The 21,796-nt window shown below is 43.0% G+C and overlaps 1 protein-coding gene across 1 annotated transcript in view; it reads right to left on the reverse strand.

Moving 5' to 3' along the window:
• Positions 1 to 1,194: 1,194 nt before the first annotated feature.
• The window catches only part of Gpatch2 (G-patch domain containing 2), a 174,500-nt gene continuing 153,898 nt past the window's right edge, over positions 1,195 to 21,796 (reverse strand). Inside the window, exons 10-11 of the mRNA XM_027418733.2 lie at positions 7,530 to 7,635; positions 1,195 to 7,438 (exon numbers count right to left, since the gene is read on the reverse strand). Coding sequence (XP_027274534.1) covers positions 7,556 to 7,635 — 80 coding nt within the window. The 3' untranslated portion in view covers positions 1,195 to 7,438; positions 7,530 to 7,555. The remainder of the gene's footprint in view (positions 7,439 to 7,529; positions 7,636 to 21,796) is intronic.

The raw sequence follows: 21,796 nt of genomic DNA on the forward strand, positions 1-21,796 counted from the left end.
GTCCAGTTAATCCAACAATGACTGCCTGTGAACAGAAGGTCCAAGAAGAGGCTGCATGTTTCAGCTGGTCTTCAGTAGATGTCGGAATCCTGAAGAATTAGGAGCTAATGCCAGTGAAGAAATGGACTCACTAGTGAGAACAAACAGGCCGAAAGAGCAAAGCCTCATCCTTTCATGCCCTTTATATAGACTTCCAGAAGAAGGCCTGGCCAAGGTTAAAGGTGGATTGTCCCACCTCAAAGACATGGGTTAGAAGTTGGTCTTTTTGACAAACACGGTGTGTATTCACTCATATATGGATTTTAGACATAGAGTAAGGATTACCAGTCTACAATCCACACCTCCAGAGAAGCTGGAAAACAAGGAATTCCCTGAGAGAGACATACATGGTCCCCAGGAGAAGGGGAGAGGGTCAAGACCTCCTGAGCAAATTGGGAGAATGGGGGGGGAGCTAGGAGAAAGAGAAGGGGAGAAGAGGAGGAGAGAGGAGGACATGAGAGAACAGGAAGATTGAGTTGGGGGAAGAATAGAGGAGAGCAAGAAAAGAGATACCATAATAGAGGGAGCCAGTATAGGTTTAAAGAGAAATCAGGCACTAGGGAAATGTCTAGAGATCTACAAGGTTGAAATCAACTAACAATCTAAGCAATAGTGGAGAAGCTACCTAAAATGCCCTTCCCTGATAACGAGATTGATGACTACCTTAAATGCCATCCTAGAGCCTTCATCCAGTAGCTGATGGAAGCAGAAGCAGACACCCACAGGAAAACACTGAGCCAAACTCCTGGAATCCAGTTGCAGAGAGAGAGGAGTGATGAGCAAAGGGGTCAAGACCAGGCTGGAGAAACCCACAGAAACAGCTGACCTGAACAAGGGGGAGCTCATGGACCCCAGACTGACAGCTCAGAAACCAGCATAGGACAGAACCAGGCCCCCTGAATGTGGGTGTCAGTTAGGAGACCTGGGCAGTCTATGGGGCCTCTGGTAGTGGAACAGTATTTATCCCTAGTATGAATGGACATTGGGAGCCCATTCCCCATAGAGGGATACTCTCTCAGGCTAGACCCATGGGGGAGGGCCTAGGCTCTGCCCCAAATGATGTGACAGACTTTGAAGATCCCCATGGAAGGCCTCACCTTTTCTATGGAACAGAAGAGGGATGGGATTCGGGGTCGGTGGGGGGCATGGGAGGATGGGAGGAAGAGGGAACTGGGATTGATATATAAAATAAGATTGTTTCTAATTTAAATTTAAAAAAGAAGTAGGTCTTTTCACTTCAAATTATTTAATGAAGGAAAAACCTTCACATGTGTGCCCAGTTGTTTGGGTTTTAATTAATTCCTGATGTAGTCAAATTGACCACCAATAGTAGTCAACACACATGCCTTCCCTGCCATGATGGGCTGAAATCTCTCTGAAACCATGAGCCAAAACACACCTTTCCCAGTTTCCATGGCTTTAGACAAGCATTTTGGTCACGAGACATAGAACCAATACAGTCCCTTGTGGCATTAGTTACTTCTGTTGCTGTCATGAACCATCATGACCAAAGGCAATTTAAGGAGGACAGGGCCGATTCTGTCCTATGGCTCCATAGCAATAGGAGTCCATTGTGACAGGGAGGGTTGTCAGCAAGCGGCAGAAGCAGGAACGATGACATCATTCATCACAAGCAGAAAGCATTGCCCTAAAACTGGAAGTGATTCAAGTCTTTACACCTCCAAGTCCACCCCAGGGACACACTTCTTCCAGCAGGGTGCCATGACTTCCCCAAACAACACCATCAACTGGGGACCAAGTATTCAAATATACAAGTCCAGGGCGAGTAATTCTCCTTCAAGACATCACACTCACATAATTTCCTCCATAGGCCTGATGTTTCTTAATGTAGTTTTCCAAAGTCCAGACTTTGTGTGGGATAAAAAAAAAATACTCCTTTTGAAGGCTGTTAATCCTCTAGCAATTCACCGACTAAGTAAAAGTTCCCTGGGTGAAGAAGAGCTGGCTGCTATCACGCCCCACATCTTTTATTGTTAGTCATTCTTGATGTCAACAGATGCTCAATAATTTATTTATTCACTCAAAAGATATTGATTTTTAATACTCTCCTATTACGTGCCAAATAATGCCTGGGCATTAAAAATTAAAAGGCCTGGAGTTGGGGGGCTGGGACATAGCTCAAGGGATTGAGGGCTTCTCTCGGACACATGAAGCCCAGGGCTTGATCCCTAATCTCACATCAAACAAGTATGGCGCTGTGCAACTGTGAATTCAGCACTCAGAAGACAGGGGTAGAGGAAGCTCTGGGGGCAAGGGCCATCTTCTGCTAAATAGGGAGCCCAAGGCCAGCCTGGGCTACAGGAAACCCTGTCTCAAAAAAAAGAAAAAAAGAAACAGAAGAGAAGAAAGAACAGAGGGAAGAAAAGAAGACAAAAGAGAAGAGAAAGGAGAGTAAAGTGTGAGGAAACAGACAGAGGAGCCCCCTTGCTGTTAGAGCTTCAGCCTGGTGCATGAGGCCTTCTATCTCCTTGCGGCAGCCAGGACCTGCTTGACGCCTGCCCCTCTGTGGCTGCTCCTTCACAGCCAGGCAACATGGCTGCTCTTCGCAGGAACCCTGCCTGGTTCCACTTTAAGCTGAAGAAAATGTAAGGAGTTGGGACAAGTTTTTAGAGTGGTCGATGAGCCATTTAGCCACTGCTTCTTCAACTCCTCTTTGCCTCCAGAAGATGGGCTCTTGCCTTCCTCCTGTTGCAGAGTTGTCTGCCTTCATCTCCATGCCCACCAGCTTTGGGCTCACCCAGGCATCAGTGAGTCCTAGACCCAATGCCGCCCAGCCAGTGGTCTGGCCTTTGGCCTTCTTTGCAGCTCATCAACTCCCTGCCCATATTTTCCTGCTCCTGGCTTCAACATCACCAAGCTACCTTCATGCTGAATGTCCTCTGACTTTCCAGGTAAGCGCTCCATCTCTAGTTGGAAGGTATACAGGCCAGGTCATTCTGATATTGCAAAGAATATAAAGAGTACCTCAGGCCACTCCAGGAGGTCATGGAGTCATGCTTGTTGCAGACCAGGCTAGGACTGTCAACAGTTGACTATTCCTTCACTTCAGTGAAGTGTCGGGGGTTTCCTCCCTGGTCATCTCTGACTGCCCCCAAGTGCTGTAGCTCATATGCTGGTACCTTGTTGCCCATCAGAGTGACATAGAGAGAAAAACCTGCACATGAGACAGAGAGAACCTGAGACAAAGCTAAAGACCACTCGCTTCTCCACAGTGTCTTGATTCCCCGTCTGGGCTGCCAGGGAAGGCTGTGATTAATGAAGAGATGTCAAAGCCAGAATTCTTCCAGCCACGATGAATGGCGATGGATTTCTGTGAGAATTACTTGGGGCTGAATGGGAGGAGAGCCAGAGAAAGGAAGACTGTCGTGGTTGCAAGCCATGGCTGTACCACCATTGACTGTCCCCCATCCCACCTGCATCTTTCAGCACCCACACCCTCCAGCCCTCCAGTGGAGCCGCAAGCCACCTCCCCCGTTATAAATAGCAGCACAGATGTTGACAGCAAAATGCTCCCTTAATTACCATACAAAATGCTCTACTTGAGTGAACCGCTTAAAGCAGCCTCTGAAGGAAGTTCACTCAAGCAATTCCGCAGATTACAGCTAATGAACAATATTTCCTCGCACCTATTTAGTGCTCATTAAAATGTAAAAGCCTTTCGCTTCAAACAGACGCACAATAAATAATTCCGCTCTCCCTTCTTTCTGTCTCAGAGCAGCTTGGGTAGGAACAGGAAAGAGAGGGCGCTGCTGTGGGAGCAAGGGCTGGGCTGGGAGTGGGGGAGGACGAAGGGAGAAGAGAGCAAGGAGGTTCAATAAATAGCCGGGGCTCATTAGTATTCTCCCAAAGCCCCCTCTGCCTGGTACCATAGGTTTGGAATTCAACAGAAAGATTCTGTGCCCAGACACAGATAGACTACCTCCAGGATGCACAGTCGGTCATGAGGTGCGTCAGCTGAGAAAAGTAACCAGAGCAACACCCCAACATCTGGAAGCAGATTGGGGTGGACCAAGATAGGCTGGGGGTAGGAAGCCCAATACATTGCTACATGTTCTTAGGGATGTCCTGTGTTTATTTTATTTATTTTTATCTATTTGTCTATTTATAGGTTGGGGTTTAGAAGATGAATATCCAAAGACTATACTTTCAGTGATGATTTCTATAGTTGGAATTTGTGTCTGGCAAACCTTGAGTTCTTTCTTGCTTCAGGAGGAAACATACATACGGAAGCTATGAAATATGTTCCTGTTCTTGCAAGGCCCTGGATCACCCCCAAGGCATTTTGATTATGTAACACTAGAAGCATAGTAGGTGGAGAGGTGAGGTGAGCTGGAAGGGGGTGGGGGGGAAGGGGGTGGATACTTTTCACTTGGTGAATCCCTGATCAAAACTGATGGTGAGCTAACTTTCTCTTTGGAACAATGGGCAAAAGATCACGGACTATTAAGATCTTTGGCTTTCTAGGTGTGGTGGTTAATCCCCAAGTTCAACTGGATTGGATTTGCAGTCAGTATGCTAACACAGCTCTGGGACTGTCCCTGAGGTGTTAGAAGAGAGGTTTCAATGGACGAGGGAAGACCCACTCCAACAGTAGACGACACCATTTCATGGGCTGCAGTTCTGGACTGAATAAAAGCAGAACGTGAGCTGAGCACCAGTGGTTGTCACTCAGCTCCCTGACTGTGGGCACTGTGTGACCAGCTGCCTCACGCTTTCCACCATGACTTACCTCCCAGATTTGTGGGACTTAACCTCACTCACACTGTGAGCCAAAATAATCCCTTCCTTCCTTCAACTGTTTTTGTCAGACATTTTATGACAGCAATGAGAAAAGTTAACTACTACACTGGTGGAAATAGCAACACCTTTTGAGACTTTATTACTTTTGCTTATTTATGAGTGGGGGTGCGGACATGTGTAAGCATGCACCTCCACAGGTCAGAAGATGACTTTTGGGAGTGAGTTTTCTCCTTTCACATGTGGGTCCCAGGGAATGAACACAGGTCTTCAGGCTTGGCAGCAAGTGTGTTCACCCATGGATCCACCTTACTGGCTCCCTTCGGACATTTAAATTTGGCATAAGAACACAAAGGAATGATCATTTAAAGTACAATATGTGATCAAAAATGCCAGGTTTTGTTGTAGCTTGCCTGCACAGTCCATACTAGGACTGAGGGCCCTGCCAGAGTTGCAGAATTGAAGCAAAAGTGGTCCTGTAAGGAGCCAACAAAAGGCTAAAGAAAAAAAAAATCACAGTGCTAGAGTACAATAAATGCTGTTAGGAAGTACTGTAGACTACAAGGACAGTAGAAGCTGCAGGTGCAGCTGGTGCTACATTAGAGCCACATGCCAGAGCTACTCAGACACTTGTTGCTTCTTTGTGTGGGTCCGTCCACATCTAAGGCGTGGGGCAAGAAGGCACAGCATACACTATTTCTCATGAACACGGATGGGCACTGCTGAAGGAGAAATCATTCTGCACTTGGCTTTCAACTAAGGTCACTTGGAAATGTCCTCAGCACCCATCTCCTTTGCCTTCTTATGCCTGCCAATTTAGTGTTGTATTCAAAGTGATTAATTAGTTTGTACTGGAGGTTTATTAGGTAATCTTTCTGTCAATCAAAAATCACCCAGGGTTTCAGCGCAGAATGAAGGTATTTTATAAGAATTTATCTCATTATTATATTGACAACAAGCACGGTGTTCAAACTAATTGAGATATTGCTCAAGTTGGTCAGAATTATTTGACTCTCCTGAATATTTATGATTTGTTTTCCATTAGTGTGAATTCATTTCTAAGATGTAGAACGACCCTTCTAATTTCTTCCTCATACTACGAATTGCACAATGCTTTCACGTTTCTTCTCTTTCAAGACCCACAAAAATCTGGGGCGCATTGTAACAGAGTAAAAGATTCACCTAACACTATGCAATGCCATAACTAAGGTGAATCAAGGATCCCCAGCACTCATAAGAATCTATGATGGAAAGTCTTAGGCTAGCCCAGGCCACACCATACAGCCTTATTTCAAAGACCAATAACACAAAATGTATTTTTTAGGTAAGAATACATTCACATTGTGCTACTGTAGGAAATGAACCACAACCAGAGTGAATTTCCGATACAATGACTTACTCCACACTCACTTTTCCCTCACCTGTGTGAGTGTGCATGTATATGGTGTGTGCTGGCTGTGGTTTGTCACACTGATATTGCTCCTTTGAGCTCCTTGGAAGTGCACACACATATGGAGTCAGATATAATCCCAGTACACAGAAGCCTGGGATGCAGAAGGATCACTACAAGTTCAAAACTATCATGGGTTGCAGAGTTCCAAGCCAGTCTGGCCTACAGAAGGAGACTGTCTCAAACAAACAAAACAAGCCAGGGAGACTTAGGAATATTCTGTGTGTGGTACAAGCCATTACTTAATGTCTATTGATACAGGAATAATTACTTAAGAGTTACACGTGCTTTGGGCAGTGAACAAAAGAACATTATTCTTAAATAGTTTTTCACTTGCTCCGTTTTGTTTTCATGTTACTACCCTACACATTCCAAAAATAGATTCCTTCCTCTCTGTGTGAACAATGATATAGAAAAAGATGTCCACATTGGAGGATCTCGGGGATGCTAGGCACCCTTGCTGCTTCTATTTTAACATAAACAGATTTAAAAACTAAATCATAAACTGTAATGACATTTTGATTGCAGTTTTCAGAGGGATATGAAAATTTCTTAATTCTGAAATGCTAACATGATTTTCAAAGGTTACCCTTGCTTTTTGTCTTGCTCTTGGAGTGGATGTGTGTTTCTTGTGGGCTTTTTTGAGCAGCTTGTCTCAAATGCTCCTCAGATTATCTTCTCAGAGAGGCTGAAGGAAACTGCTGGAAAAGAAGTTGGGGGGGACATCTATAAATGTGAATGGAAGACACAGAATTGTGTTTAAACACTTCACAGAGCAGTCAGACTTCACACCTGCCCCTTGCTGGAGCGTGGAGATGATGAGCAAACAAGGGTCAGTGGGCCGCAGTGTTCAGGGAGAGGCTGCTGGGACAGATGCAAATTATGTTTTTCAACTGTTTGGGTAAAGAGTCAACAAATCATGAGCCACACGGTGCCAGAAACTCTGGAGTAACCTCTACGTTATCCCTCATTTCCTTCTGATGTATACCAGAAAGTCCCCTTCACTGGCTTACAAAGACTCACATAAATACAGATATGTCTTGATTGGGGAATTGTAAATTCAGTCTCAGGCAGGCTTTGTGATCAACCTAGAACGGATCTGCAGAGAGAGGGAGAGTCAGAGTGTCATAGATGTGATGACTGTAAGGCTCTGGGGGAATTTTCCAGAAAGCATTCTGAAAGTCAGCTTGCCTGAAAAAAATAAAAAAGGGGGACTTATATTGTGTTCAAAGTATGTTTCCCCTCAAATAACAATACTTAATTGAATATTTCTTCCACTCACCCTTCTCTTTTCATCTGTGTAGATTTTCAGAAGAGCCGTTTGGAGCACTTTAGAGTTATGGTTTTATGTATGTGACATGAAATGGCAATACAGGCTGTCTTGGCACCTTGAAGGAAGAGAAACAAAAATTGAGCAGGCTATCTTACTTGTCTCATTTGCCTGGTCCCATCATCACAAAGTAAATGAGTTGTTTCGTTGCAGGCTTTCAGAAGGATTGTAATAAGCATGTTTGGTCCACAGGCAGCAGGGTGCAGGCTGCCCGCATCCCCCCTCTGCATTAGATGGATGGTGCTGGTGGCGAGTGGACACACGCGTCCTGCCTGAATATGAACAACAGATTTGTCAGTGTGTGACAGGCTGACAGCCCAGCTCCCAGCTGCTTGTCCACTGTTGTTATATCAGCACCTTGTCTGAGTGTTCAGCAAAGAGGCAGTCTGCTTCCTCCATTCATGGGAGGCAGGTTGCCGTTAAAAAAAAAAAAAAAAAAAAAAGGAAGAAAAACCTAGTCCTGGCTTCAGGCTACAGTGCCAGAATACATTGAGAAAAGAGACAATTTAAATCTCTCTGTACTCCGAAGCAACACATCAGAGGCCTTAGACGTCCCATCCTACAGGTTAGGCTTCAAAACAAAAAAGGTAACTCCAATGAGCCTGTTGCTGGCTGAACAGCATCATGTCACTTTGGTAAGTGTCTTGGCAGAACCTGCTTATGAAAGGAAGAGCCACTTTTGGCTTTGTTGCATGGCTGGAGTGGAAGCTTGCTGTGTGTTCCCTGAATTCAGTGTTATATGGTGGACAGTTTAAAATGTGCCAGGGAAGACATAACATGGTATAGATGTTCACTCAAGCATCTCAATTTTACTAGTCAGGTGATGGTTGATAATCACTATGGAAATATTTTATGTTATAAAAATTTCAGAAATATGTTGATCACAATTTAGTAGAATCATGGCAGATACTATTAAATGTCCCAAACTTTTACTGTGGTTTAAAAGTTATAGAAATAAATTTGGAAAATTGGAGTTAAGTAAAACAACCATGGAGTTTTAATATGTTTAAGAGAATAAATTTAAAGGTTTATTTATCATTTTTATGTGTATGTATGTGTGTGTATCTGTCTAAGTTTATGCTCATCACATTCATGCAGGAGACCCTGGAGGCCAGTGGAGGGCATCAGATCCCCTGGAACTGGAGTTGCAGGTTGCTATGAGCCACCGTGTGGGTGCTTCGAACTGGACTTGGGTCATCTGCAAGAGCAGCTGGTGCCTCTAACTGCTGAACCATCTCTCTAGCACACGAGGATGACTTAAATAGAGGCTGTTAAAGGAAGATGAGAGAATTGGTAAATTTCAGAAGAAAAGTCCAATTTGCAAGATGACAGAGATATTGTCTCGGTGTCCTTTGAAGCTGTGAACTGCCAGATTCCACACACACACACACGTGGTGGTCTCTCACAAGTGGGCCACAGATCAGAGAACTGGAAAGGAATTACATCTGACCTTTAATGGCTCCTTTCAAGCAGTTATGGCCTGCCAATTCACTAATAAGTATTATTTAAGAGTCCCTAAGTACACATTTGTGCAGTGTTCCTCTACAGACTTAGGAAAACCCATTTCAGGTTTTTGGATCAATAATTATCATTTCATTCAAGTCTGCTGAAACATGGAAAACTGACTCTGGACTTTTCCAGCATTCTTGTCCTGGCTTACAGTAGGGTTTGCTATGTTCCAATGAGTCCATCTCTAGCATGCCTGGAGACCTGGATCACACACACACACACACACACACACACACACACACACACACACACACACACACTGTATCAAAATCTGTATTTTGCCAAAGGTAGGGTACAGGAAATGACTGCAGCCTTGTAAATTTGAAGGATCTTCATGCAACAATGCTTAATTGACTAGTAAAATTTATTTATTTACTCAAGGATGGTGAAGAAAGTAGTAACAAAACTGTTAGGAAGCATTTAGAGAAACCTGGTTGGAAAAGCTCTGTATATTTCTTTCCCTGACCAAACTGATAGGTTACACACCCACTGCTTACAGCTGGTTAGCACATTTGCATACTTTTATGGAATAGAATGATGGGGGGGTGCTTCTAAAAATGCTATTGTGGGAGCTACAAGAAAATATTCTTCATATGCTTGCATGAAAAAAAGCAGCTTAAAGAATATATTGAAATTAAGATGATTTGTGTGTGTGTGTGGGGGGGGGAGCATGTACCATCAATTAGTATATCACATAGCAGATAAATAGATAATAGATAGATATGACAGATGACAGGTAGGTTGGTAGTGGTGACAGATGACTGATATTTAGATGATGATAGGATGATGGATAATAGATGATAGATAGATTGGGATAGATATAAATGATTTATAGAGATCACAGATAATGTCGGTAGTAAAATGATAGATGATGATTGATGAGGATAGATAGATGATAAAACTGTAGACAGACAGATGACAGATGATAGATATAGCTAGACAGCCCAACAAGATACCTAGAAAGACGTAGATATGAAAAGTATGATATGCCAGAGGAAAATTTTTTGTTCTTTGTGTTTTACTGTATTGTAGAGATTTTTCCCCCTCTATCGAAACATGGTGCAATTTTACTAAGAGAATACACTATTAAAATAAAATGTTGCCAACAAAAGAGATGACAATTAAAGGAGAGAAGCTTCCAACTTAGTTCACGATTACTCATTCTGTATTTGTTACGGGTGAGGTGCAATACTTAAGAAGGTGGGTTAGAAAGCATCACAATTTAAAACTCAGAAGTTGGGGCTGCCGTGATTGCTCAGCAGGCAAAGGCCTGTGCTGTACGAGCCTCACAACCTGACTCTGGACTTCAGAACACACCATTGTTTTCATGTCCTAGATCTAAAATCTGTTGAGTCAATGAGTATGCCTACTTAAACATCTAAATATCACCATATTTTCTCCCCAAAAGATTATGGCTATGCACCTGCCAATGTATGCAGAAGCCCCTCCCCCAAAATGCTTGTGAACATTGACTATGGTGTATTCTTTCTGTTTTGAGTCTTACAGAGGCATCATGGCCTCTATGTCATGGTCCCCCTGCACGTGATTTTCATCCCCACCACTGCTGGTGAGGTTGTCTTGATCATAGAACTGACTTCAGAAACCTGTGGGAAGGAATGGCACACCCTGTTATTGGCAACACAATGTGTGTGGGTATTCGTATATACATGTGTGTGGTAATATGTTATTTATTATTTATTAAAGCTTGCCTGAAGATTCAGAAAGCAAAGCCAGCCACAAGCTACAGAGGTCAGGCAGTGGTGATACACACCTTTAATCCTAGCAGCCATACTAGCTAGCCAGGCAGTGATGGCGCATACCTTTCATCCCAGGACTCAGGATTAAGAGGTAGACCGATCTCTGTTAATTCAAGGGCACACTAACTACACGAAATTGATCCAGTCCTAAAAGAAACATCTTACACAAAGGTCATCTCAGCACCTGGGATCTCACGCCTTTAATCCCAGCACTAGGGAGGAGGAGTCAGGAGTGATATGGCTGGGCTGAGAAAGGAATAAAAGGAGGAGGAGACAGGAACTGAGAACTTTTGCCTCTGAGGATTCATGGAGACAGGGTTGCCATTTCAGCCCGGTAGAGGTAAGATTTACTGGCTTGGCTGCTTTGCTTCTCTGATCTTCAGCTTAGAGCTTGAACCTCCATATCAGTCTCTGGGTTTTTATTAATTTGTGCACAGGTGCTCTGCAGCTCTCTCGCCATCTGAAGGCATAATGATTGACACATATGGTCTCCTTTTTTGTTTTTCTGCAGTTATGCTTTCATTTTACTCTTAGGAATAGCTCCCTGTGTGCATTTTAAGGAGGAACTTGTGTTTAGTCTAGCATTTGTGTTGGGGTCAAGTAACTATGTGTATACTGCTTGCCTTAGAATTCTAGTGTCTGGCCATGTCTGTCTTTGACCTTAAACGTCACAAGCATTCACTGGGTTGTTCAGAGAGAGCAGCCAGTTCATGTCTTAACAGCCCCAGAACTCCTGCACTGGCAAGGGACAGCATAAGATGGCAGAAAATACTTAAAAAATATTTACCCCCCAAATATTTAAAAATGTCCTTTGAACCTGTGTTCTCATTTGGATGTCCCAAAGGCATCCTCATTTCAACATGTCTGAAATAGTTTGTCTTCTCACCCTGACCTTGTCCCAGTTGGCGTTAATTTCACCCAGAGGCCCAGTTTAGAAAAAAAGTCTTTTTTGTTTGTTTGTTTTTTAGATTTCCACCTTTCTGTCTCTTTATACAGTTCCTATGTCACTAAAGCCTGAACCTTCATTCCCCATAATTTGTTCTTGATTTGGCTCCACGTTCTTCAAAAAGTTTTTAAAGTATGTTGTATGCTTGTCCACACACGTGGGGGGGGGTGCAATGGTATAGTTGTAGAGGGCAGAGAACAACCTTCAGGAGTTCCCAGAGAGGAAGTCAGATGATCAGACGTGGTGGTGTGTTCCTGTGTTAATTACTTTTCTACTGGTATAATGTAACAGTAATAATAATAATAATAATAATAATAATAATAATAATAATAATAATAATAATAAATAAATGGCCAAGGCAACTTATAGAAGAAAGGGTTAAAGTGGGATTACAGCTCCAGAGAGATGAGTCTGTTACCAACACACCTGGGTAATGTTGCAGAAGGCAAGCATGGCAGCTGAAGCTTACACATCTTGATCCATAAGCAAGAAGCAGAGAGATCAAACTGAGAATAGTGAATGACTTTTAAAACCTCAAAGCTCTTTCCCAGGGATACACTTCATCTAACAAGTCTATAGCTTCTAAACCTATCCAAACATTTTGACCAACTGGAGACCAAGTATTAAAATGCCTGAGACTATGGGGGACATCGCATTAAATCACTGCATACTTTTACCCACTGAACCATCTAGCTGGCTTGGATCCCTATTCTTAATTTAACTTATCTCTAGCTTAGTTCAGACACTTAGCGGTGGTGACCATTTTGAAGCAACAGATAGAGGGACACTTTTATCCACTGCTACTATTTCCAGCATTTACAGTGATTGGATGGTATCTGAAATGAGCTCTGTCCCTTCTGTCCCTCATTTGACTGTTAAGATTGTATTCTAAAGAAAAAATGTGATTTTTATGTGATGGTCAAGTCAACAGAGTTGGGGATCAGAATCAGGCAATGAACACTCGAATCTCCTGTCTACTACCTAAAATGACTATTACTTTCCTCCTTGCTGGTTCATATATGTGGCAATACATGCAATTTCGTGTTTGTAAGGGGGTGGGGGGCAGGTGTTTGGCTTTGGCTTGGCTCACAGATGGGGAAGGTACAGTGGCAGGAGCAGCTCTCAGTCATGGCAGAGGGAGTGTGAGGCTGCTTGCTCACAGCTTCGCAGATCAGAATATGGAAAGGAATGCCAACCCTGAGCCAGATTTCAAACCCCACCCTCTTTATTCAGCCTGGAATAAACTGTCTCCTGGGTTATTATACTGTAGTCAGGTTGACAATGGCGATTAACCATCGACAGTTTACTCCTTGTCAATTTGACACTCCAGACATCACTTTTAATGTTGCTAAACTATATTACACCACTTGTTATTTAGCATCCAGCTACAGTGCTACCTCATATGAAGATAGATGGTGCATCCCATCTGGTAGCTTACAGTGTGTGTCAAATTTAATTGTCTTTTATGTATGTGATGGTTTGGGCATGGTTTGTTTCCCCGGGTGTCCAACTGGGCAATGGTTGTTCTACAGGGGTGGCAGTACAGGGACATTGCAGAGCAGGAGATGTATCTGTTGGAAGGTCCTTGTGTAAGCTGGGTCTTCGGATGGTCTTCGGATGGTCTTCGGATGGTCTTCTGTATTTCTGTTCCGGGAGGGTTGGTAGGAAAATGGTCTGGACCACTCAGTTTCACTCTGGCTTCCTCTTTGGTCCTGTAGTTACTTACTTCCTGTACATGTTCCTGCCATGGTTTGAAGTCATCTGTGCTGAGTCCTTTGCCACCTTTTCCTCCTCCCCCACACAGATGTGAACTTGAACCCCTAGACCTGTGAGCCAAGGAAGCCTTTTTTGTGGAATTAGTTTTTCTCAGATATTTCTTAGTAATACTGTACTGAATAATGCTCTTCCATATTTACCCACAGTTATTTAAAGCAAGGTCTGTGATGTAAGTTTCTTTTTCTACTGCTGTGATAAAATACCCTGACAAAAGCAGTTCAAGGTAGGGGGGTGTATTTTAGCTCAGGGTGGGTCTTCCCACTTCATTATACATAATCATGTTAATACCCACACATCCACCTGATCTGGACAGTCTCTCACTGAGACTCCTACCCCAGGAAATTTAAAATCTTGTCAAGTTGACAAATGAAACTAAATCAATGTATAACTTATATGTTGTACATTCTCTCCTTTTTATTCAGTTTCTGGAGTGACTGGTACATTGTGGTGATCAAGAACTTAAAATAATGTCTTGTCAACCTCAAACAAAATAAGAGATATTTAATAAGATCACAAAGGCTTTCAAGTCAAAACTGCCTTTTCTAAAGACAAAAAGAGTAAGTTTTGTTTATGCCACATTTTCTTTTGAAATGTCATTCTAACTTAGGGTTATCTTCTTTTCTATAATCTTGAAGTTATGGTCTCCTCACCAGCTCTTAGGAATTAGTTGCAGTGGCCACATTTAAAAAATAGTTGCAGTTGCTACATAGCATTGATTATGTAACTTAATTCCAGTCAAAAGAGGGTTTAACACACCAAAAATGTTTATTTAAAATGATTTTAAGGAATGGAAAGATGGCTGCCACCATGCTTGGAGATAGAAGTTGGATCCCTGAAACCCATATTGTGTAAGGAGAGAACCTGTGACACCAATAATATGAGGCCCGGAGACAGAGACTGGGGTTGAAGCTGAGTATCAGAGAAGCAAAGCAGCCAGGCCACTAGCTCTTCCCTCCAGTCTCCGTGAATCCTCAGAGGGCAATGATCGTCACCAAACCCCAGACTGCAATCCTGGGAGCTCCTGCCTCCTCCCGCCTTATAGTCCTCTCTCCGCCAGCCACATCACTCCTGTCTCCGGCTCCCTAGTCCTAGGATTAAAGGAATGTGATCCCAAGTGCTGAGATCACCTTTGTGTGAGCTGTTTCTCTTTTAGACTGGATCAATTTTGTGCAGCTCAGTGTGGCCTCGAACTAACCAAGATCCGTCTGCCTCTGTTTCCCGAGTTCTAGGATGAAAGGTGTGTGCCACCACTGCCTGGCTCTATGGCTGTGGCTAGCTTTTGCATTTTGATCTTTATTAGATCATAAACAATATATCACCACAAGAACCAACTCCTGAAAGCTGTCTTCTGACCTCCACATATGCTCCATGGTACATGTATGGCTGTGTGTACATGTATGTGAGTGCATGCACATGTGTGTGAGTGTGCGCGCGCATTAGATACTAGAGAAATAGTAGATAAATAATGAACTACTCCACAAATATGAAATAATGTTAACATGAAAAGGAAGGGGTCTTGGTTATTTTCCTCCTTTTTTGTGAAAAAGACTGGGCAGAAACAATGTAGGGAAGGAAAAGTTCATTTAACTCTCAGTTTAAGAGGTTCTTTTCCACCATGGAGAGAAGGCATGGCAAGGGCCTCACAACGGTGGAGCTTGCCTCGTGGCTTCTCGCTGTTGTTCGATCAGGGAGCAGAGAACTCATGTCAGAACTAGATGTGGATATAAGTGCAGGGCTGAACAGAGACAGGCGGATTCCAGTGAGCTTCTACCTCTACACCTCCCAAACCTCTCAAGACACCGTTTCAGGCTGCAGACAGGTGTTAACACACGTGGTGGGCACTTCCTATTCTGGTGCAGAAAAGCTAAGCACTTTAATTGGTCAGTATCAGCTGGAATTTGAGAGAAACATATCTATCTTTGACAGCTTAAAAAAAAAAGGCATTAGAAGAGTGACTGTCTTTAACATCCTCACTTTTGAAAACATATTTTTAAAACCAGTATGAATTCTACTGAAGTGTGTTTAAGAACTCTCATTTAGAGTTAAGTGGAAGAAGAAAAAGGCCAAATCATCTTTGCACACGTTGAGAAGAAATTCATCGTGGGCAATCACCATTTAATATCCAGCACTGACTTTCTGAGAAAGTGCTTTCTCTAAATGATAAATCAAATCAAATGTGTTGGGAGTATCATTAATCTCAGAATATAAATGAGACAAGAAAGAATATTAGGACAATGGAAACATTAACATTAAGTCAGCCATTGTATCAAAGAAAAGAAAAAAATTAGAAAACTATTCTTAAATGTTTGAGGTTGATATCAACATCCTCTATCACAGAGACTACTGTGTAGTGCTAGCTTGTAGGCTCACCTGTAAGTATCTACCCATCTAGATGCCACGTGGTAGACATGCTGCCAATACTATATTAATATAACTAACGTTGGAAATGAAAGGAGCCAGTGAGATGGCTCCACAGACATCGCTCCCAAGCCTGGCAACTTGAGTTTGATCCCTATGACTCATGTGGTGGAAGAAGAAAAAAATCCCTGAAAGTTGTCATCTAACCTCTACATACATGGTGGCATGCACTCATGTAGGTATACACACACACACACACACACACACACACACACACACACACACACACACACACACACACGAATGAAGTCATATATGAAATAAATGAAACCAAGGGCATCAAAACCAAGACTTTCCTTAAATGTTATTTATCCCATGATGTATGCAAATGGGACTACTTTCGAGATTTTGTACAAGCCATATGTTTCTGTTTCCTTCCTGCTGTCACTTTAAATAGTTGGACCAAAAGCAACTTGGTGAAGCAAAGGGTTTATCTGGCTCACACTTGCAGGTCACAGTCCATCACTGAGAGAATCAGGACCAGACTCTGGAGCAGAAGCCATGGAAGAATACTAGCCTGTCTCACACAGACTAATGCGTAGTTTTCCTATACAGCTGATTAGCACCCGCCTAGAGAATGGTGCCGCCCACTGTGGGCTGTGCCCTCTTCCATTAAGGACAGTCCCCTACACATATGCCCACAGGCCACCCTGATCTAGGGAATTTCTCAAGGCTTTTGTCTCCTGTGACTCTAGGTCTTGTCAAGTTGACAATTAAGGCAAACTGGGACACCACATGCCTATTCCCCATCTTTATTTCCACTGTTTCTTCTAAATGCATGGTTATGTCTTATATGCCAAAGGCTTGACTTTAAGACTTGGCAATCAATTACACAGTCAGGTATTTTAAATTCTTGAAAATTTGAAGCTTTTTTTTTTTAACTTACTCATTTATGTTTACATGTAATTCTGGGGCTTGAACCCCAAAGCTCACACATGGTAGGTGAAGCTGTATACTAATAAGCTATATCTCCAGCTCCATGGCTGTGATTTATTTTGTTTAGTGACTGATTCATTTATTTCTTTTTTCTTTTCAGACAGGGTCAGGTTATGTAGTCCAGGCTTAGTACGAAGTGTGATTTTCCTTCTTCATCCTCCTGATTGCTGGGACTCCAGGCATTCATCCCTAGACCTGGCTCCTAAAGTTTTCAATAAATATTTTGGGTAAGTGTTTTGTACAGATTTATTTAACGTCTCAATATTCAACATGGTTTTGCACAATGTCAGTTTATTTGATCTTTATACAAACACTTTGGAAAGTAGAGCAGAATGAGGTGTGTGTGTGTGTGTGTGTGTGTGTGTGTGTGTGTGTGTGTGTGTGTGTGTGTGTGTGTGTGTAGGACTTTCCAGATGCCCAATGTCATGCCTATTTTCTGTTGTCACTGAATTCTAGGGGATAGGTAGTTTATAATGAAAAAAGCATTTCTTACAGATCTGAAAGCTATGAAGCCCATGCTTTATGTGTCAAGGGACTTCTTGCTATTTCAGTACAGTGGAAGGCATCACGGGCATGGGAAAGGCCGGAGCCACAGCATGTCACAGAATATATATATATATATATATATATATATATATATATATATATATCACTCATGATTGCAGACAGTCCTGGACACCATCATTTCTCCATTCCTGAGGATGGGGCCACACAAGTCAGTCATCTCTTGAAGGTCCCACCCTCTTCATACCATTACACTGGTAATTAGATTTCAGCACCAATTTTGGAGGGGGCAGGAGGGGACAGGGGACAGTCACCACAGTACCATGGCTACTCAAATGCCTATGCCTGGTGGGCCAGAGCCATGTAGAATCTTGCTTTTCCTAGTGTCCTTCGTGGTGGTTTTATTATAGTTTCAACTTGACACAACTGTAGACTTACAGGAAATGGAGTCTTATGAATGGTCTGGACCAGGCTGGGCTGTGGGTGGGCGTGTCTGTCAGGGACTTTTTAATGGAGGTGGGAGGCCAACCCAGAATGTGTGTAGCACCTTGTTGTGGGCTGGGTCCTGGCCTGGGTAAATGTAGAGTAGGCTGAGCACAAGTGAGCACGCGTGCGTTCATTTCTCTCTGCTCCTGACTGTGGACGTCACTATCTGCAGCTCTTGCCTTGACTCCCCTCAGTGATGGAATCAAAAGCCCCCTTCTCTCCTATACTGCTTTTTGTCAGTTTTTTTTCCCTCTTCCTCTATTTTCTGAGCAACAGGAATGTAAGCAGGTGGGCAATGCTGCTCCTTAGAATCTAGTTCTTACCTTCCCTGGGCAGGTTGCATACCGAGGGCCCAAAATTAGAGCAAAGTTGAAGGATTTCTCTTGAAATACACAGATACGGATAGGATAGGATTTACGTGGGTGCCTCGGTTCTGGATGCATCCTGCCCAGTTTTAAAACCCTAACTTCTATTAGTCAATGGTTAGACTGCATGTTTACACAGTTGACCAATATTCCATAAATGTGACCCACCCCTGCTCCCCAGCCTTAACGAACTAGTGAACTTCTTGAGCAGGCAGCCAATAGCAAATTTCAGTCCAACAAGATTCTGTGAGGTCTGTTGCCAGGTAGAATTAGCAGGGCTGCTCCTGAACAAATACCACAGTTCCACTAATTGCTGTTAAGTGGGAATTGTTCTTCTGGGGGACTAATTGAGACAGCAGTTCCTGGCAGCACATGCTATCACTGGTATTTTAAAATATATTGCAGTCATTATCGGATGGACATCGAGATGCTCTCTCATTTTCCAGTTTCTTGACTCTCTTGGACTCTGTGGCACACAAATGTGGCCGTGCACCCTCTATGCCGATTCTCTCCTTTCAGATAGAAGCCTTTTTGTACTCGGCTTTGGTTTTATTGCTGTTTCTATTATTATAGAGGTTTTTCTGGCAACCAGCTGCTTCTTTTCAGCATTTATGAGGATTTGGCCATTTTTTATTATTTTATTTCAGTGGTGGGGAGTCCAGAGTTTAGCTCTGGCAAGGGGTCCATCAGCCTGTGTTTTGTGAGTGGATTATGCATGAGGCTGGCCCACACCTTGGCTCTGATTTCAGCTTTAGGGGGCCTCCTCTTACCTCGGAGCCCATGGAAAGTTGTTCTCTGTACCTCCCAGAGTGGGAGAGACTAAGGCTTTAGGCTAAATTGCCAAATCCTGTATTTGTGCACCAGCAGGCAATAAGTGAAGAAGCTTAAGTATCGCGTTCCTACTGTCTGAAGCCTGCAGACCCTGCAATCAAACACGGAGACCATATTCCAAAACAATTGTGTCCCATGATGGTTTATTATGGGCAGAGTCGGTCTCTCAAAGGATGCTTGCCAATAAAACAAAGTGAAAAACTGGATCCCTTCATGATTTCTACTCCACAAACCACAATTTTGTAGATGATAGCTGAGCCCTTATTCAGATTTCAAAAACCACTTTGTGTCTTTAAAGTCCATTCGTTCACACAGGGCCCAGGATAGAGGATGCCTCTGCAGGCAGCAAGCAGCATCAAGCAGAGACTGGCTGTCTCCGCTGAGCCCATTCAGGCTGCCTGTGACCTTCTTGCCCAGCCATGCTGACAGCCTGCGAAGATTGAGTTAACCATGAGGTCCACCCAGCAGCCAGGGCTAATGGGCTCCTTCCTCCTGCCGTGTTGAAGTTGGGATTTATCTTCCTGTAGGATGATTTTATAGACACCTCAGAGTCAAGCCTTTATTGCCGCATCAGAATACGGCCAACAGCAGGTTGGACACTGGTAAACTGCAGATGCCAGCCAACTTGACTAAGAGGCAGCGTGCGGGGGAGCACGTGTCTTTTATACTCTCTTGTCACCTCTGGCGGATGTTTTGTTTACAGATCTCGGTGAACTTTCCTTTTAGTTAAGAAATGTGAGAAATAAAATTAGGCAAACAACCCTGCTCACACTGGGCGTGGAAACAATGCTTTTGTTGGCATTCTCTAAAGTGAGAGGCAGTTTTAGACATCCCTCTCTGTGTAGAGTTTGCATCCATGGAATGTCCCTCCCATCCCCACTCACCCATTTACCCAGAGTTAAATTTCAATTGTGAACTAGCTCTTAGGTAGCTCTATAACTAAAAGTGAACATATGAACTTTGGGGCTGAGGACCTGGTATCTGCATTAGAAGATAAAAAAGATCTATCTATCTATCTATCTATCTATCTATCTATCTATCTATCTATCTATCCATCTATCATCTATGAATCTATGTATGTAGCTATCATTTATCTCTCTATGTATCCATGTATCTATCGTCTATCACAGAGATGTAATTAAGAATCTTCCTGTCAAAGAAAAGGAAGATGTTATTTTCACTGTTAGTAACTGCTTAGAAAGTAATTACAAAAGACTAGATACAAATAAATAATACCAGAGCTAAGGAGTGGCTCACTCCGTTAAAGCCCTGGTATATAAGCATGAATTTAAATTCCATACAAAAAGCTGCTCATGGCAGCGCTGGGGGTTGGGCATCCTTGGACCATGAGCCAGTCAGTCTATGCAACTGAGGAACTCCAGGCTCGGCGTGAGACTCACTCTCAAGAAGTTAAGCCTGTACCAGTGAGGGAAGATGCCTGACATAGGCCATCGGTCTCCAAGTGCATGTGCTCACTGGGTACACAGGAACACGTGCAAGAGAAAAAGGAATCATTGAAAGGCGAGGTTGGTAGAAAGAGCTCCTATTTTATTAGATTCCAAATAGACACAGACTACGACAGAATCTTCTTACAAGCTAGATGAAAGGAAGAATGTAGGCAGACAAGGACATGCCAAGAGAAGAACACAAATCGGGAGTTATTGAGAGAAGTAAAGATTCTGGGCACCTTGATATTATTCTTTTACAGTGACATAGAGCCTTATAAAGACTCATACATTTTCCCAACTCTTTTTTTTTTTTTTTTTGCAAGTCCAATGTGAGCAGAGCGTGTGTTCACAGCATGAGTCCTTGCAGTACATCTGTTTAGATAAGATTGGTTTCTGTGCCCATTGGCCAATGCTGGGGCCAGTCTGCTATGGACTGGTTTGAATATCATTGCTGAATTTATGTTTCTAAAAAAGATCCTAAGTCTCTTATGGGCAGTGAGTACTGTAGGAAACTCATACAGTCCTCACAGTAGCCATATGGCGTATGCTCCATAAATACCTAGCAAGTGGCATTTAATTAGAGGACAGGGAGAGGGCACATCCTGCATTGACAGAATACGACTGTCATTGATCTCATTTTGCTCTGCAATGAGCCGTTTACCTAGCCTAACGACCTGCAAGATGCTTTATTTTCACAGATGCAAAAGTCATATTAAAGAATGGATCCAGAGCCAGTTATAGGGGCACACTCTTGAAATTCCAGCACTAGGAAGTCTGAGGACTGAGGCAGGGTAATCTCTCGTTCCAGGGTGGCCTGCACTGCATAGTCAAAACTTCATCTCAATAAACTCACTCCCGCCATGGATCCAAGAAGGGTCACAGTCTAACCTTGTATTAACCATATCCAGTATGGGTACACACCAATAAATATTTCCTGGTCCTATCTATTGCAACTTTGACTTGGACATGGACAAAGGTGGCTGGACTCTAGGTAAGTTAGGCTACTTCTGCTCAGAGCCAGAGAGCTGCTGCATCTGACCACTTCACTACAGGCTTGGCTAACTCAGGCTGACTTCCTGCTGTGCCTTCTTTTGATTGTTTTAATGTTATCCATCCAATAGATGATGTTTTGATTTCCTCACCACAAACACCAGCTTCTTCTGCTGTATTTGTATTTGTTTAAGCAAAATAGTTTTCATGCTCTTGACAAAGAGTAATTGGAAATTAATCTATCCTTTCCTAG

Source organism: Cricetulus griseus, chromosome 5 (assembly GCF_003668045.3).
Source record: "Cricetulus griseus strain 17A/GY chromosome 5, alternate assembly CriGri-PICRH-1.0, whole genome shotgun sequence".
In the NCBI taxonomy this organism is placed as follows: domain Eukaryota; kingdom Metazoa; phylum Chordata; class Mammalia; order Rodentia; family Cricetidae; genus Cricetulus; species Cricetulus griseus.